General features: G+C 45.2%; 1 protein-coding gene across 1 annotated transcript in view; it reads right to left on the reverse strand.

Annotated features, from left to right (window-relative positions):
* The window catches only part of ptpn4a (protein tyrosine phosphatase non-receptor type 4a), a 331,217-nt gene that overhangs the window by 67,078 nt on the left and 246,139 nt on the right, over positions 1–18,000 (reverse strand). Inside the window, 3 exon segments of the mRNA XM_084314028.1 lie at positions 3,774–3,862; positions 12,845–12,932; positions 13,289–13,409. Of these exon segments, the coding sequence (XP_084170154.1) occupies positions 3,774–3,862; positions 12,845–12,932; positions 13,289–13,409 (298 nt within the window).

Consider the following 18,000-nt stretch of genomic DNA (forward strand, 5'->3'; position numbering starts at 1 on the left):
CCTCCTCTCTCTCCTCTCTCCCTCTCTCTCTCCCTCTCTCTCTCTCTCTCTCTTTCATCCTACACAGCAGGGGGCTGAAGAAGAAAATAAAACACAGAAATAGTGTCAGAGAGAGAGATAGAGATAAAGAGACAAAGAGAGATAGAGATATATATAAAAGAGAGAGAGAGAGAGAGAGAGAGAGAGAGACTATGTATGTGTATATCTCTCTGCCTCTGCTCTCTCTCTGTCTGTGTCTCTCTTTCTCTAGTGATGGTGTTGGACAGCTGTTGAGGACACTACTGTTAGCGCTCTAAATTTAGCCTTACTGGACACACACAGTAACAGAGCCGCTGGTCGCTGTGCGCGTGTGTGTGTGTCTGTGTGCGCGTGTGTGTGTGTGTCTGTGTGCGCGCGTGTGTGTGTGTGTGTTCAGCCTATGCTTGAGTGGATTATCTCTGGGTGTCGTGTGGATTTGGGTGGATAGTCGCTCCCTCGCCTGGAACACATTATTTAAGCAACGACAGAGACGTATGGCAGGTTTCTAAGAACCACAGCTTGAGAGAGAGAGAGAGAGAGAGAGAGAGGGAGATGGCATGCATAGGTATGGCTTGTTACTATACATATACGGTCATCTACTGTATACTGTACATAGTAGATAGACATAGGGCTGGGCGATAAAACGATAACGATAACTATCGCGATAAATTATTTCCTCGAAATAAACATGAAACGTGGTCGCAAAGTTTCGATATATCGATTTTCCAAGCTTGGATATGAGCACACGCACTAACAACCAATCGGTGAAGGAGATGGCCGATAGAGGAAGGAGACCCGGAAGGAGGTAGGACTCGGTAAACAAGGCTGGCTATGGCTAATTAGCTTGCACGCCGCTATTTCACAGGTTACCTGCCGAGTTGGTGTGTGTTTTGAATTCTGAGGGTAACTGTTATAGTAGTGTGGGTATACGGTGGACGTCGTTGCAATGAATTGGGCGGAACAGAGTATTTTAGGGTCATTTTTGAGTCATGAGATACTCCGCTTGAGATACTCCGCTCTGCTAACGTGCGCGGACTGATGACGACATCAATTCGACTCTCGAGACATTCACAGCAGCAAAACAAGTCAGCCCGCGTATCGGCGCCGGGCATAATAAGTTAATTAAACTTGACAGACATTATATCGACGATAATTATCGATATCGAGTTATATGAAAATAATTTTATAATTTTATCGCGATAACGTTTTTGGTCATATCGCCCAGCCCTAGATAGACATACAAAAAGATGTCATATAACATTATAACTCTAACTCATACTGGACTATACCATCAAAACGAAGACAACTATTGTGATGTGATATTTGGGCACATGGCCCAGCCCTGGGTCAGACACTACAGCAGCGGTGCTTAAAGAAGTGAGCTCCAGGGCGGCTAAGTGGCGCAGTGGGCAAGGCGCTCGCCACTAACACAGGAGATGCTGTGCTCTCGGCATTGCTTCCGGCTTGGCTGGTCGTTCATACTAATACAATTGGCAGTATTAGGGGGTGGGAAAGCCGGTGGGTGGGGATCGGACGTTGTGGACAGCGACTCCTACAGGTCGGTTGGTGTGCCTGTACAGCAGAATCAGGCAGTATCGGGGGCAGCGTGAGCCTCCCACGCGCTACTCCTCGCCGCTGAGAGATCGCGCTGTTCAGGTGAAAAGATGCGACGGCTGCCTCCTCGTGTACCGGAGGGGACACGTGATGCAAGGCTTCGTCCACATTGCAGCCGACCAGTGGGAGGCATGGTCTAACAACGTTCGAGACAGGGGAGGGTAGAATTGGACAATATACGAAATTGGGATGGGAGAAAAATAGAAAATGGGGAGAAAAAGTAGATACAAAAAAAAGAAAAAAGAAAAAAAAAGGGAGAAGTGAGCTTGTAATCACAGGGTCAATGGTTCAAATCTCCAAAAGGAAACATTGGATGAGAGAGGTGCTTGACTTGGTTCAGAACCACCCAGGTCAAATTTTTCAGACTGAGCTTTAATAATGAAACCACCACAGCATGGTAGGCAAGCTCAGTCCATCATCATCATCATCATCATCATCATCACATTAGACGCAATGAGGCTTAATTGACAGACAGCTGTAGTAACAGAGCAACCTCCACCTCTCAACCCAAGCTCTACCTCTCAACACCCCATTTACCCAAGCTCTACCTCTCAACACCCCATTTACCCATGCTCCACCTCTCAACACCCCAAGCTCCACCTCTCAACACCCCAAGCTCCACCTCTCAACACCCCATGCTCCACCTCTCAACACCCCAAGCTCCACCTCTCAACACCCCATGCTCTACCTCTCAACACCCCATGCTCTACCTCTCAACACCCCATGCTCCACCTCTCAACACCCCAAGCTCCACCTCTCAACACCCCAAGCTCTACCTCTCAACACCCCATTTACCCATGCTCCACCTCTCAACACCCCAAGCTCCACCTCTCAACACCCCATGCTCTACCTCTCAACACCCCAAGCTCTACCTCTCAACACCCCATGCTCTACCTCTCAACACCCCATGCTCTACCTCTCAACACCCCAAGCTCTACCTCTCAACACCCCATGCTCTACCTCTCAACACCCCATGCTCCACCTCTCAACACCCCAAGCTCCACCTCTCAACACCCCAAGCTCCACCTCTCAACACCCCATGCTCCACCTCTCAACACCCCAAGCTCCACCTCTCAACACCCCATGCTCTACCTCTCAACACCCCATGCTCTACCTCTCAACACCCCATGCTCCACCTCTCAACACCCCAAGCTCCACCTCTCAACACCCCATTTACCCAAGCTCTACCTCTCAACACCCCAAGCTCCACCTCTCAACACCCCATTTACCCAAGCTCTACCTCTCAACACCCCAAGCTCTACCTCTCAACACCCCAAGCTCTACCTCTCAACACCCCAAGCTCCACCTCTCAACACCCCAAGCTCTACCTCTCAACACCCCAAGCTCTACCTCTCAACACCCCAAGCTCCACCTCTCAACACCCCAAGCTCCACCTCTCAACACCCCAAGCTCTACCTCTCAACACCCCAAGCTCTACCTCTCAACACCCCAAGCTCCACCTCTCAACACCCCAAGCTCCACCTCTCAACACCCCAAGCTCCACCTCTCAACACCCCATGCTCCACCTCTCAACACCCCATTTACCCAAGCTCTACCTCTCAACACCCCATGATCCACCTCTCAACCACCCAAGCTCCACCCCTCAATCTCCACCCAACTTCCACCCCTCAACCACCCAACATCAACACCCCAACTTCCACCCCTCAACCACCACCCCTCAACCACCCAACTTCCACCCCTCAACCACCCAACTTCCACCCCTCAACCACTCAACTTCCACCCCTCAACTTCCACCCCTCAACCACTCAACTTCCACCCCCCAACTTCCACCCCTCAACCACTCAACTTCCACCCCCCAACTTCCACCCCTCAACCACTCAACTTCCACCCCTCAACCACCCAACTTCCACCCTTGGATATGTGTGTGTTCCCTGCCACTACTCCTCACAAATGTTTTGTCAACTCTACAGTTTAAATAAAGGTTCAATAAATTCAAGTTGCTACGGGCTTATACTTCAAACAAAGAGAAACATGTGCCTGTTCATGTGTAACTGTGTGTGTGCATGTGCGTGTGTGTGCATGTGTGTGTGTGTGACTCTGTGTGTGTGTGTGTGTGTGTGACTGTGTGTGTGTGTGTGTGACTCTGTGTGTGTGTGTGTGTGCGCGTGCGTGTCACTCACCATGGGAAGTAGTTGATGCGTACCCTGTTCTTGTAAACCACAATGCCTCCTGACATCACCCCGATCAGAATCTCTGTGTTACTCTGGTCCTGGGAGACGCAGGAAGGGGAGGAGCCAGGATGGAATAGAAAAAAAACAGTTAAAATGTGGATCATGTGATGTTTTCAGAGAAGGTTCAGAGGAGAGGGTTCTAGCAGGGAGCTGCATATGAGTTGTAGAGGCATCTCTTTCTAAAACAGAGGCTCTGATTACACTCTGCAGCAGTAGTAAAGAGACCTGATCGATGTGATCTAGTGGAGGTGGTTGCATCCTGTCCCTTGCTTTATTGTTGGCATGTAAAATGGTATATATATATAGCAGCTTTTATCCAAAGCACTTCTTGTTCCTCACATTCACCCATTCACTCACATTCACACACCGACGGCGAAGGCGCCAATGCAAGGTGTAGGGCCCTATGGAATCCGCGATCGCGGAATCGTGGATGATTTCACGCGTGCGTGCGCGTGTGTGTAACGAGGGTCCCTCTCTCTCTCTCAGTCTCTCTCTGAAGGCAGCCTAAAGGATAACCCTACTGGTTGTAGACATGTGGGTTCCATGTCATTCTGACCTGAAACCCAAGCTGCATCCCGGGGGCCAGAAACAATAGCTGACTCTGGATGCTCAAATGTGTCGTGGGCCTCGCAGCATGTTGTTGGTGAGCCTGTGGTCTGCTGTTGTTCAGCGAACTTACATTGAGAGCTGATCACACTGTTTAAATTGGGTGATTTGCAAACCTTTCAAGTTTCAAGCTTCTTTAATAGTTGTCATAGTAAAATACAGAATATTTTTCCATTAAATGCTTTTTTCTGTATGAGCTCCTGAGAGTGTGCTAGATAAAATAGATAAAAAGTATAAAATAGACAAAGTCAAGAGTATGTAAACAAAAAGTCACCTTTCTTCATCACTGACTCACATGGCCTTGATGTAGCAATAAAAACAAGTAATACTATTGAAATGTTTAAATGCAGATATAAACAGGAATTCTTGGACAAGTATACGTTAGAGTAGCTTGAAAATAACGTGAACTAGTATTTTTGTAATTATTTATTTATCTTTTGCTGTAGTGGATAGGTATATTATTTTTTTGATATTGATACTCATTACATATTAATATGATATTGTAAGGAAGGGGCAGTACCAGATAAGCTTTGCTTCTTTCTGTCCCTTCTCGAACAAAACTATTTGTCTTGAGCTATGTTGATTATTGCTTCCATGTCTAGGAAGATATATTTTATTTTATTTGTTTTAAAATTTGTTGTATTTTTTGTTATTACAAATTTGTGTGTTTATGTTTGAAAATGTTGGAGATAAATAAAGATCAAATCAAACTGACGCTCATATACATGAGGCCAGTTAAAAGTTTGCATAGCAGTAGATGATCATTAAAGGCGCACAGGGGCGTATACTAATTTTGCATCCAATAAAATGCTTTTTACAGCACATTGTAACTGAGCTAGCACTCAGCCTCTTTAACGAAATTGAACAAATGTTCAATGTTAGCTCACTAGATTAGCCCCTTTCGTGACTGTGATGCAAGCCCTGCTTGAATACGCAGTCACTGGTTCCCACGTTACTAGCCATGTTAATGTGCACCTCAAGCACTGCTTAAAAGCGAGCGGTGGGTCCAAAATATATCACATAGACATTTCAAAGGTACCCACCGTTGCATTAGGGTTTCACACACACACACACGCGGCAGGGTTTGAAGGCTCGGCGTTGCTAATAAACATTTTAAATAATTTTTATAAACTGGTCAACACTGCTCAAAACGGCTGTATTTCCGTATTTGGCTGCCTGGTGCGCCTGCGCTGTGATCACAGTGCATGCGCATCATGCACCCAACGCCGGAAATAATGCAGTGTTGACCAGTTTATAAAAATTATTTAAAATGTTTATTAGCAACGCCGAGCCTTCAAACCCTGCCGCGTGTGTGTGTGTGAAACCCTAATGCAACGGTGAGTACCTTTGAAATGTCTATGTGATATATTTTGGACCCACCGCTCGCTTTTAAGCACTGCTTGAGGTGCACATTAACATGGCTAGTAACGTGGGAACCAGTGACTGCGTATTCAAGCAGGGCTTGCATCACAGTCACGAAAGGGGCTAGCTCACTAGGTAACGTTACTAATGTTGCGTAATGTTGCTAACCTATGTTGCTAACATTAGCTTGCTAGCTAATGGGTCAACCATAATGCATATTGCACTATAAATGCCAATTAATATCCACAACAATCCCTCCCAAGCTTCCTGTTTTCACAGGAAACGCATCAATATGTGGAATCAAATAGTATTCTGCGAGGCTTTTCATGGGGACTGAAATTATGACCCGAGCACCTGGTGTCAGAGCGGAGAGACAGCTGACAGCTACAGGAGTAGCCTCTTTCTGCTACCATAAGCGATCATAGGGGTTGTTCACCCCTCATGGGCTAGATATGTTTTTCTATGTTGCATGATCATGTATACATTTATTATGTATTATATTTTTTTATGTTTAACCCTTTGATCGCCGGGGTTAAATTCATAATTTACCATCCCTCGCCAGCCCTATTTAACATCCTTCTTTGCAGGGCTATAACTTTTTAAATTGTATTGCTAAATTGACATTATTATGGCCCATTCAACGTCTTATATCTATTGTTCAGGGTGTAGCAACATTATACTTTTTCATTCACATATTCATACTAAAATACGGTCTAAAGTATAAGTATGGTTTTATCGTTTTCTGCAGCTTTCTCCAGAACTTGATTTATAGCCATAAATGCATTATATTGATGATCAAATACAGTTTGGTAGGAATCTGTGCGAGATAAAAAATTTCAACTGGAGATGCTTCTAGGAGTTACTACGTATGATCTGATAATGACCGGATGGGCGGGGGGTCGTTTATAATTCCGTGGGCAACGTTATATCATTCATCTAGTGTGGGTGATATGATCATCAGAGCAGTTAGTATAGAATACATTAGAAAATAACGCTGAAACTCACCGTACCTTCCTCGCGGCGTTGGGAGATGAGCGTGGAACAGAATTTTTTCTATTATGGGATGTCGAAATATCCGATCCATTTCCAGGTTGTATAATAGTATATACGTCCAAATCATGTTGTTTATCGAGTTATTTGCACCGATCGGTGTTCACTGTGTCAAGATAGAGTCCTGCTAACGATCGCGAGTGCCCAGACGAAATATGGGTGAGCACTTCCTGTTTGGCGCGTCACTTCCTGTTGGGCGATCTGCCGATCGGCCACCAGATGGCGGTCTTGAACCGTTAGAGAGTTGAGAGGGACTCACCAGTACATATAATGTCTCCGGGAGACACACACACACACAGAAAGGGAGAATGGCTTATAGCCGACTTAATGATTTTAGCATATTTCAGCTAATGAAGTTAAATGTTTATTATTATCAACTATCCAGTTAGTTTTTATCGTGTAACGTTTGGCTACTTAAAAGCATTGAACGTAGAGGGAGAGAGAGCCCCCCCCCTCTCACTATTGGAACTCCGCTGTTTTCTAGCTGTGCCTGTGAGCGTTTCCAGGGTTAGCTTAGTTAGCGTTAGCAGCTAACGTCAGTTAGCTTAGCTTAGTTAGCGTTAGCAGCTAATGTTAGTTTAGGTTTTTACTGCGACGTGGGCATACAGGAATGGCGAGGATGCAAAGCATGTTAGACACATTGGAGTTTTCACTGCACATTGAAACAGTGCAAAAAAAATAAGCGGACTTATTTGCAAGGCGCACTGGTGCGCCTAGTTATCATTTCGGGTAGCACTGGGTCGTTATCAAAATAGGTTGCAAAATGTGACCAAATAGGTGCAAGCTGGAGCCCTGCTGTCATGTTGAGGCAGATAAACATGAACTAGAACTAGAACTAGAGCTGTAGAGACTGAAACTGCTGCTGGAAAATGGCTTTCTGTGGTAAAGGAGGGGGGAGGGGCTGGATTGAGGTCACAGACACACACACACACACATATGGCCTTTGCTGTGGAAAATCACCAATGTGCATGCACTCAGACAGTCATACACACAGAACCCCCCTGCACACACACATACATACACACAGAGACACTGAAATAGATTTTTTATGAATTTACACTTAACATGTATGTATATAATATGTATTTATGTAATCAAGAATTAATGTATTTATAATAACTATATACAGTAATGTGTGTGGCCTTTTATTCTATGACCTGATGTGCTTTAAGCTAACCTCTGACTTTTCAGTCACATTGACTCCAAAACAGTTTCACACACTGGGAAGAGGAGATTCTTAGCTTTCTAATGATATACATATTGTCTTTCTACATGGCTCATTATAATGACTATCATCAAACCACGATTTTGAGAAAAAGGCCTCCAAAGTTTTGAGGAATTTATCCAAATGAATACGAACCATAAAACAAATTAATCTAAACATGTTTGCACAAATACACACACAATACTGTTCTACCTTTTTTTTTTTTTATCTTTTTCCCCCCTCCTTTTTCCGATTTTTCTCCAATCCCACTGTTAGTCGTTATGCCAATTCCCAACCCCCTTCCTGGTTGTTGCGCACTTTCCCGAAACTGTTGGTCCGAGAGGCCGGAGACTGTTGCATGCTTTCCTCCGACGCATGTGCAGCCTGCCGGCAGCCAGCCTGGCCGCGCAGATTCTCACTGGGAGAGTGTAACGTGTGGGAGGCCGCACTACCTCTCTCCAGATCCTACCCTTGCTGAGCAGGCGCCCCGACCAAACTGTAGGGGTCGCTGTCCACAACGCCCAGGACCCACCCGCCAGCTTTCCCACCCTCTAATACTGCCAATTGTATTAGTGTGAACGGCCAGGCAAGCTGGTGACCTGTTCTACCTTAATATAGAAAAATATTAATATGTTCAGCCTATTGTAAAGACCCTGCTGTGTTACAGACTTCATTCATCTGTTTTGGGACACCTGTAGTGAATTGGGCGGCACGGTGGTGTAGTGGTTAACACTGTCGCCTCACAGCTAGAAGTTTCAGGGTTCGATTCCCGCTTGGGGACCAGGTTGCCATGATGTCAGTTACCCAGGTGGGGTATCTCCCGGGCCTTTCTGGGTGGAGTTTGCATGTTCTCCACGTGGTCGCAAGGGTTTCCCCCCCGATAAGATAAACCCAATGGAAAAACATGCACAACAGATAACGCTCTCGTGTCCCTAACGAAGACGGACAGGAGCACTTGGATTGGTCCCTGGGCGCGGCACACGCTGCAGCCCTTGTCTGCTCCCGGCTGCCCTTGGGGGGAAGGACGACGGGATGGGAGGTGCAGAGAACATTTCATCAGCAACTCGGTGCATGTGTGTGTGTTCCTGTGGGTCGCCCATCGCAGGCGTGTGTTAAATCTGCATGACAAATAAAGACTTCTTCTCTAAAGGAGAGGGGAGGAGGGGAGAAACAGCCTTGGTGCTCCATTCTCCGCTTGTCATCATGCCTTTATGTCAATGTTTTATTTATCATCCGAATTTGATAATAAGATCTAAATATTCTGAAAGCCAAGACTTTGTTTATTTGAAATCAGATGAAAAGGCATCCCTGCCTTGTATGAAGCTTTTCCTTCCTAATCTCAGCAAGATAGAGCAGGAGGGAGGGAGGGAGAGGGATAGGGAGGGAGGGAGAAGGAGTAGCAGCTAAGTGTTAGCTGCTAGCTTGTCACCAGGCCTTTACAAGCTTCAAAATGTTTGATATTCTGAAAGCCAAGACTTTGTTTATTTAAAATCACAAAAAAATAATGAAATTATGACATAAATCCACGTTTATCTAGAAATGTGCCGTTGCGGCACCCGACCTTTTAATTTTTTATTTTGATAAGAGCGCGTCACATGTTTGGTAAACGTGTGTTTCATGAGCCTTAGGATTCTCAGTGACATACAAAATGTCTGTATGTTTTAAGAGAAGCTCCAACAGCCTTCTCAGCTGGTGAGCATCTTATCAGCACACAACTCGTGGGTAAGACCCGGCCACACCTGTTACACGGCCGTATGAAGACGGTCAAACCCCTCTGTAACTCATTCACTCCCCTGGGGGCCGGCGGTGTTACGAAGAGGAGATGTCTATTCCTATCTTTTTTTTTTAGTGTTTATCGCTTTTTACTACTGGGCAGTCCAGTAGAGAGAGAGAGAGGAGGAACGGGAGACAGAGTGGGGGGAAGACATTCGGCAAATAACGACGGGTCCGGGAATCTAACCCGGGTCGGCCGTGCCGCGTCTCAGCGCGTTATGTGGTTCGCCACTGGGGCGCCCTATTCCTATCTTTCTTGTCTTCATGCTTGTTTGTGTGTGGGGGTGATCCGAATAGGTATCCAGCACACCAGTCTGTTATTTAGTTAAGCAATGGCTACGAGATACTATCTCTGCAGATATGAAACCTGTATTCAGAGTACAGCCTAGTAGAGAGAGACCTGTATTCAGAGTACAGCCTAGTAGAGAGAGACCTGTATTCAGAGTACAGCCTAGTAGAGAGAGACCTGTATTCAGAGTACAGCCTAGTAGAGAGAGACCTGTATTCAGAGTACAGCCTAGTAGAGAGAGACCTGTATTCAGAGTACAGCCTAGTAGAGAGAGACCTGTATTCAGAGTACAGACTAGTAGAGAGAGACCTGTATTCAGAGTACAGCCTAGTAGAGAGAGACCTGTATTCAGAGTACAGCCTAGTAGAGAGAGACCTGTATTCAGAGTACAGCCTAGTAGAGAGAGACCTGTATTCAGAGTACAGCCTAGTAGAGAGAGACCTGTATTCAGAGTACAGCCTAGTAGAGAGAGACCTGTATTCAGAGTACAGCCTAGTAGAGAGAGACCTGTATTCAGAGTACAGCCTAGTAGAGAGAGACCTGTATTCAGAGTACAGCCTAGTAGAGAGAGACCTGTATTCAGAGTACAGACTAGTACATTTACATTTAGTCATTTAGCTGACGCTTTTATCCAAAGCGACTTACAAGTTCTGTACGACAAGTCATCAGGAAGGGCACAACTCTATCAGCTGAGTAACAATGTTCATTGTTAGTTGAGTGCTACAGCGTAGGTTAGTATATTAAGACAAGTGCATGACAGTAAGGTTAGTTAGGGTTAGATTTTAATTACATTTTTTTAAATTTCAGATAATGGTTGAAGAAGTGAGCCTTTAGTCGACGGCGAAAGATTGGATGGGTTTCGGCTGTCCTAACTGTGGTGGGCAGTTCGTTCCACCATTGTGGGGCAAGGACTGAGAAAAGGCGGCTTCTCCTTGATGACCCTCCCGGAGCTCGGATAGGAGTGGGTCTGAGGCGGCCGGAAGATGCAGAGCGTAGGGGTCTTGAGGTGTGTAGTTAGAGACCATTGACCGGAGGTAGGCGGGAGCGGTTCCCTTTGCCGCACGGTATGCTAGGTCGAGGGCCTTGAAGCGGATTCAGATCAGGCAGGCCGCTGTGTTCTGAATGAGTTGAAGAGGCTTGGTGGCAGTGGCCGGGAGGCCAGCGAGCAGTGCGTTGCAGTAGTCAAGGTGGGAGATGACTGTTGATTGGACGAGTTGGGTGGCTTCTTTTGTCAGGAAGGGGCGGATCCTTCTGACGTTGCTCAGGAGGAATCTGCAGGTTCTGGTTGTCGCTGCGATGTGAGCGGAGAAGTTCAACTGGTCGTCGAGGACAACATCAAGGTTCTTGGCGGTCAGGGACGCGGTCATATTCTTTCTCGACTGTGATGGAAAGGTCGGTCAGGGGGGAGGATTTGGCCGTAGAGAGAGACCTGTATTCAGAGTAGAGACTAGTAGAGTGACGGGGCACTGACAACCTCTGGATTTGGACTCATCAATAAGAAATCCCAGAAGACACACAATTATAGATGTATTTATGTACACATGGGCACAAACATACACAGGCAGGAACACGCACACAAACACAGCAATATTTTCACGCCTTGCGAGGACATTCCATATTCATTCACTAACCTCTTACTACACTCGTCATGACTATCTAGACACTAGGGGTGTGGACATTTCCGATTCTAAGATGCATCGCGATGCGGATGATTCTGCATCGATGCAGTGACAGAACATAACGAATTATTAAAATAAAAAATATATTCTCTCTTACATTGTAGCACTTTGGTTGGGATTTGCTCCACAACTATAAAGCGCCCTACAAATCAAATATATTATTATAGCTAGTGCTCTGGTCATGCATCCACTCAACTCATAGAAAATACAGCATCAGGGTATCGAGATACCTTTCTAGTATCTGTATCATGCAACACTATACTAAAGACATTTATTTTGACATTCTGATTTAAGAACTTTCTAAATAAAAGTAAATTTATCTGACTGCTTGTATCTAATTGATGAAAAAGTAGCCATGTGCAGTAATATAGATTATAAAATTGAGGATGTAATATATTATTGAGCTGCATCGAGATGCAACGTAGAATCGAAGACAGCTGAATCGTAATCGAATCGAATCGTGAGGCCAGTGAAGATTCACAGCTCTACTAGACACGTCGTAGGCAGTTCCACAGATTAGATTCTAGACTGCTGTGTTACAAAGCTTGTATATTATGTGTCTTTCTGCTTGGCTAATTTTGGCAATCTGTAGGATTTAATGAGTTAACGATTTATATAGTTCTAAGGTCAGGAGAGGGTTGAGACCATTATCACAAGACGGAAAACAAGCGCGAAACCGCAATAGCTGTGACCTCGTATGTGCATGCATCCACACATGCTTGCACACGCGCACACACACACCCACCCACAGTACACACACACTTGACCTCCATGCCTAATCTCAGCCTCCTAGGGCGAAAACTGGGGCCGCTAACGGGTGGGGACACTTTTGTGGAATTTGTGAATCCATTTTTAATCTTGGAAGATAGAATCATGATTCTCGATTTATTTGTATTGTTCCCCCACCCCTACATCTTACCCTAACCTGAACCTAAACCAATTACCTCTTACCTTAACCTGAATTTAAACCAATGTCCCCACAAGAACAGAAACATTATTGTTTACCTTTCATGTGGAGAGGAAAAACAATGACACACACACACACATAGGTCCTTACCCTTGCATAGTGCAGCTCTACCCCGTAGAGATCCAGCGTGCGTGCTGTGTTCAGGTAATTAAACTCTGACTGGGCAGGAGACAAACCACTGTGAGAGAGAGAGAGAGAGAGAGAGAGAGAGAGAGAGAGAGAGAGAGAGAGAGAGAGAGAGAGAGAGAGATAAGGGGGAGAGATAAGGGAGAGAGAGAGAGAGATAAGGGGGGGAGAGAGAGAGAGAGAGAGAAAGAGAGAGAAAGAGAGAGGCAGAAAGGTCAGACCTTGTAAACAAACCACGTATTACAAATCATAACTATTTTTTGTTTTTCATAACTATGATTGAGCATGACGCATGTTCACTTGTGTGTGTGTACCGTATGTGCATGCATGTGTGTGGGTTAGGGTTAGGTGTGTGTGTGTGTGTTTGTGTGTGTGTGTGTGCGTGTGTCTGCGTGAGAGTGTGTTTACCTGTGCTGCTGGTGATGTTTGGTGACCTCTTTGTGGAAATCTTGTGGAGGGTTGGGGATAAAACAGTAGTCTGACAGATAACCTGAAACATGCTCCGTCACACTGTAGTCACCTAGTTCAGCTAGAGAGAGAGAGAGAGAGAAAGAGAGAGAGAGAGAGAGAGAGAGAGAGAGAGAGAGAGAGAGAGAGAGAGAGAGAGAGAGAGAGAGAGAGAGAGAGAGAAATATATTGTTAGTACATTATAGTAATTTCTCGTCTGACAGATAACCTGAAAGATCCTCTGTCACACTAGAGTCACCTAGTTCAGCAATTGAGGGAGAGAAACAGAGCGAGAGAGAGAGAGAGACACACAGAGAAAGAGAGACAGAGAGAGAGAAAGACAGAGAGAGAGAAAGAGAGAGAGATGGGGATAGGGGGAGAAAGAGTGAGGAAGAGAAAGAAATAAGTATAATGCTAGTACATTACAGCTATTTATATCCGATACATGATATTATATCATTCTATTATTACAAAGCGTGTGCTGAGGCAGTGAGGGAGAGAGAAAGCGGTAGAGAGAGAGAGAGAGAGAGAGAGAGAGAGAGAGATAGACAGATAGAGAGGGGGGCAGAGAGGGAGGGAGGGAGAGAGAGACAAAGAGGGTTTATAGAGGGGTATGAGGTTAGTACATTTTAGGTATTTATACCTGATACTGTACATGATATTATGCTGTTATATTGTGTGCTGAGGCAGTGAGAGAGAGGGGGGGGGGAGAAAGAGAAAGATATAGATAGATAGATATATATAGAGGGGGGGGAGAGAGAGAGAGAGGGAAAGATAGAATGTGTAGCAGAGTAGCCTATTGGCACTGCCCCTTTAAGACAGGCAGTCTAATAGCCATATAGGCCCTCAGCTGAGTTGATTGCAGAGAGTGAAGCAGAGCTAGTGGAGCAGAGTGTGTGGAGCAGAGCAAGGAAGCAGAGCAAGGAAGCAGAGCAAGGAAGCAGAGCATGTGGAGCAGAGCAAGGAAGCAGAGCAAGGAAGCAGAGCAAGGAAGCAGAGCAAGGAAGCAGAGCATGTGGAGCAGAGCAAGGAAGCAGAGCAAGGAAGCAGAGCAAGGAAGCAGAGCAAGGAAGCAGAGCATGTGGAGCAGAGCAAGGAAGCAGAGCAAGGAAGCAGAGCATGTGGAGCAGAGCAAGGAAGCAGAGCAAGGAAGCAGAGCATGTGGAGCAGAGCAAGGAAGCAGAGCAAGGAAGCAGAGCAAGGAAGCAGAGCAAGGAAGCAGAGCATGTGGAGCAGAGCAAGGAAGCAGAGCAAGGAAGCAGAGCAAGGAAGCAGAGCATGTGGAGCAGAGCAAGGAAGCAGAGCATGTGGAGCAGAGCAAGGAAGCAGAGCAAGGAAGCAGAGCAAGGAAGCAGAGCAAGGAAGCAGAGCAAGGAAGCAGAGCATGTGGAGCAGAGCAAGGAAGCAGAGCAAGGAAGCAGAGCAAGGAAGCAGAGCAAGGAAGCAGAGCATGTGGAGCAGAGCAAGGAAGCAGAGCAAGGAAGCAGAGCAAGGAAGCAGAGCAAGGAAGCAGAGCAAGGAAGCAGAGCATGTGGAGCAGTGTGTGGAGCAGAGCAAGGAAGCAGAGCATGTGGAGCAGAGCATGTGGAGCAGAGCAAGGAAGCAGAGCAAGGAAGCAGAGCAAGGAAGCAGAGCAAGGAAGCAGAGCATGTGGAGCAGAGCAAGGAAGCAGAGCAAGGAAGCAGAGCATGTGGAGCAGAGCAAGGAAGCAGAGCAAGGAAGCAGAGCAAGGAAGCAGAGCAAGGAAGCAGAGCAAGGAAGCAGAGCATGTGGAGCAGAGCAAGGAAGCAGAGCATGTGGAGCAGAGCAAGGAAGCAGAGCAAGGAAGCAGAGCATGTGGAGCAGAGCAAGGAAGCAGAGCAAGGAAGCAGAGCATGTGGAGCAGAGCAAGGAAGCAGAGCAAGGAAGCAGAGCAAGGAAGCAGAGCTAGTGGAGCAGAGCAAGGAAGCAGAGCAAGGAAGCAGAGCAAGGAAGCAGAGCATCAGGGGGGACCCTGATGGAAACAAGACAAATGTCTTTCTCAGGTCTGCATCCCCTTAACAATTGTATGTTTTGAGCCGTACTGTATTGTACCCATTCTGCAATCTGTTAAATAAAGTTTTCATTCATTCATTCATTCATTCATTCATTCATTCATTCATTCATTCAGCTAGTGGAGCAGAGCAAGGAAGCAGAGCAAGGAAGCAGAGCTAGTGGAGCAGAGCAAGGAAGCAGAGCAAGGAAGCAGAGCAAGGAAGCAGAGCAAGGAAGCAGAGCATGTGGAGCAGAGCAAGGAAGCAGAGCAGGAGAGAGGAGTGGAGTGAGAGCAAGGTAAATATGGAGACCAAAAATGCGAAGAAAACAAAGAGCAAGTGGATTTGGAGCAAACGGTGACGGACTCATGTATCCTGTGGGACAACATGGCCGATCAGAGGTCTCTGTATCACCTGTGTAAAGAGAGGACACCAGTACTTCTTCACTGAACTGTAGGGCTGACCTTCAATTATTTTTTTGGAATTCGAAGCTTCGGGGCCGAGATTCGATTTAAATTTGAAGCTTCGAAATTAAAAAAAATATATAAAGAAATAATAATAATTCTCCCAGCTTCTCCTACAAATCTCCAAGCTCTCCTCAGCCACCACTTCAGCCTACCCCAGCCTGCTACCCCCCCCTCCCACACACACACACACACACACACATTGAGGAGCACACACAATCTGGACTGTTGGTTTTGTTTTATGTATTGCCGGTTTGCACTTGTGGTTGTGTATTATTGAATACAGCATATATAATTTCACTAAATACTGTTTGTCTGCCTCTTATTCAAACCCTTATCACAAGCAAATTTTTTTAGTGGAGGTTACTAGATTTAACCGGTATTGGACAGTAAAGCTTTATTTTGCTTATTTCATTTGTTGACAGGTTTAGCCTGTCTGGTGCACAAAGCACAATTTAACATTCTTAATATTTGATTATATTGGGCTAAGAGAGAGAGATAGAGTCATTCAGGTTGTCAAGGTGAGAGAACGTGCCCTCTTGAAGCTCCTGAAAAGAGCTCCTGAAATGATTTTAGGTGAAACATTTTAAATAAATTGGAATAAACCTGGATATTTCTACAAGGATGTAAAAAGGATTATACCAATTTGATAATTTTCACACCACACATCCGGGAATCTGGAATTAAGACTTGTACTAAAAATATTGTATTCAAATATGTACCTGAAAGGACCTACAAAACCAAAGGACACACAGGGTCACACTCAAGTAGGGCTGCAACGATTAGTCGTCGTCGATTATGAAAAATCGTAGACGGGATATTGTTGCGTCGATTAGTCATAAAAAAAATTAAATATTATATATATTTTTTTTGCACTACCTATCTTTGTGAAAGTGGCTTCTCAGCTCTAGTCCAGCCAGCTGAAGACTTCTTAGCTTAACATAACAGACCGACAGTAAGTTTGGGGGAACTAATGGGATAACTGGGGATGTTGTTTGGTCCCGACAAGAGTCTCAAAGCAACTCTGAGGTCATGCTCAATGTCCAATCTGTTCCTCTGCTCTGTCTTCAGCTGGACCAGAGCTGAGAAGCCACTTTCACAAAGATAGGTAGTGCAAAAAAAAATATATATATATATATATATTTTTAAATATAATTGTTTTTCGATTAGTCAACTAATCGAAAAAATAATCGACAGATTAGTCGACTACCAAAATAGTCATTATTTGCAGCCCTACACACACCCCAGACTAGTGCTTTGTTGGAGTTATAACGAATTAAGTACCACTGGACTGAGAGAGGCCTACTTCATAAACCAAAAACTGAACAATACTGACATGTCAGATATTTTAGTTAACCTCTTAACACTTTCTCTGCCACGCTTATATCCATCAATGTTTGATTACTGCCACCACTCTAAGTCTATGGAGATGTTTACCTTCTTTGCAGGGCTATAACTTTTTAAATTGTATTGCTAAATTGACATCACTATGGCCCATTCAACATCGATTATCTATCGTTCAGGATGTAGGAACGTTTTACTTTTTCATTCACACATTCATACAAAAATACCATCTAGAATATAAATATGTTTTTATCTTTTTCTGCAGTAATTCCTAGAACGTGAGATATAGGCATAAATGTATATATACATTATCAAATGCCATTTGTTGCAGATACACGTTATATAAAAAATGTCAACTGTACATGGTCCTAAACGTTATGACTGATCATGCGCTGTTGAACGGAGGGGGGGGGGGGGTCGTTTATAATTCCGTGATCGTCGTTAAATGATTTATGTAGTATGGGTGATATATAGATCAGAGCAGTTTGCATCGATAATAATAAACAAAAACGCTGAAACTCATGGTAGCCTCCTCTTACCGTTGGGCGATGATTAAAACTCTTGACTTGACTTGACTTGACTTGACTTGATACTGGAGCAAACAGATCCCAGTTATGTGATGGGGATCGAGGCGATCCATTTCCGGTTTGTATAATACTAATACACGTCCAAATCATGTGGATTATTGAGTTATGGCAGCGATCCATATCCACGGTGTGTGGCTAGAGTCCTGGGATGATATGCGAGTGGCCGGACGGATTTAGGAGACGCACCGATATGCAACAGGCATATCCGGTTTGGCAACTCGCCGATCATCCACCAGGTGGCAATATTGAAGCGTTGCAGAGTTGTG

Source organism: Notolepis coatsorum (genome assembly GCF_963971535.1).
Source record: "Notolepis coatsorum genome assembly, chromosome: 5".
Classification (NCBI taxonomy): domain Eukaryota; kingdom Metazoa; phylum Chordata; class Actinopteri; order Aulopiformes; family Paralepididae; genus Notolepis; species Notolepis coatsorum.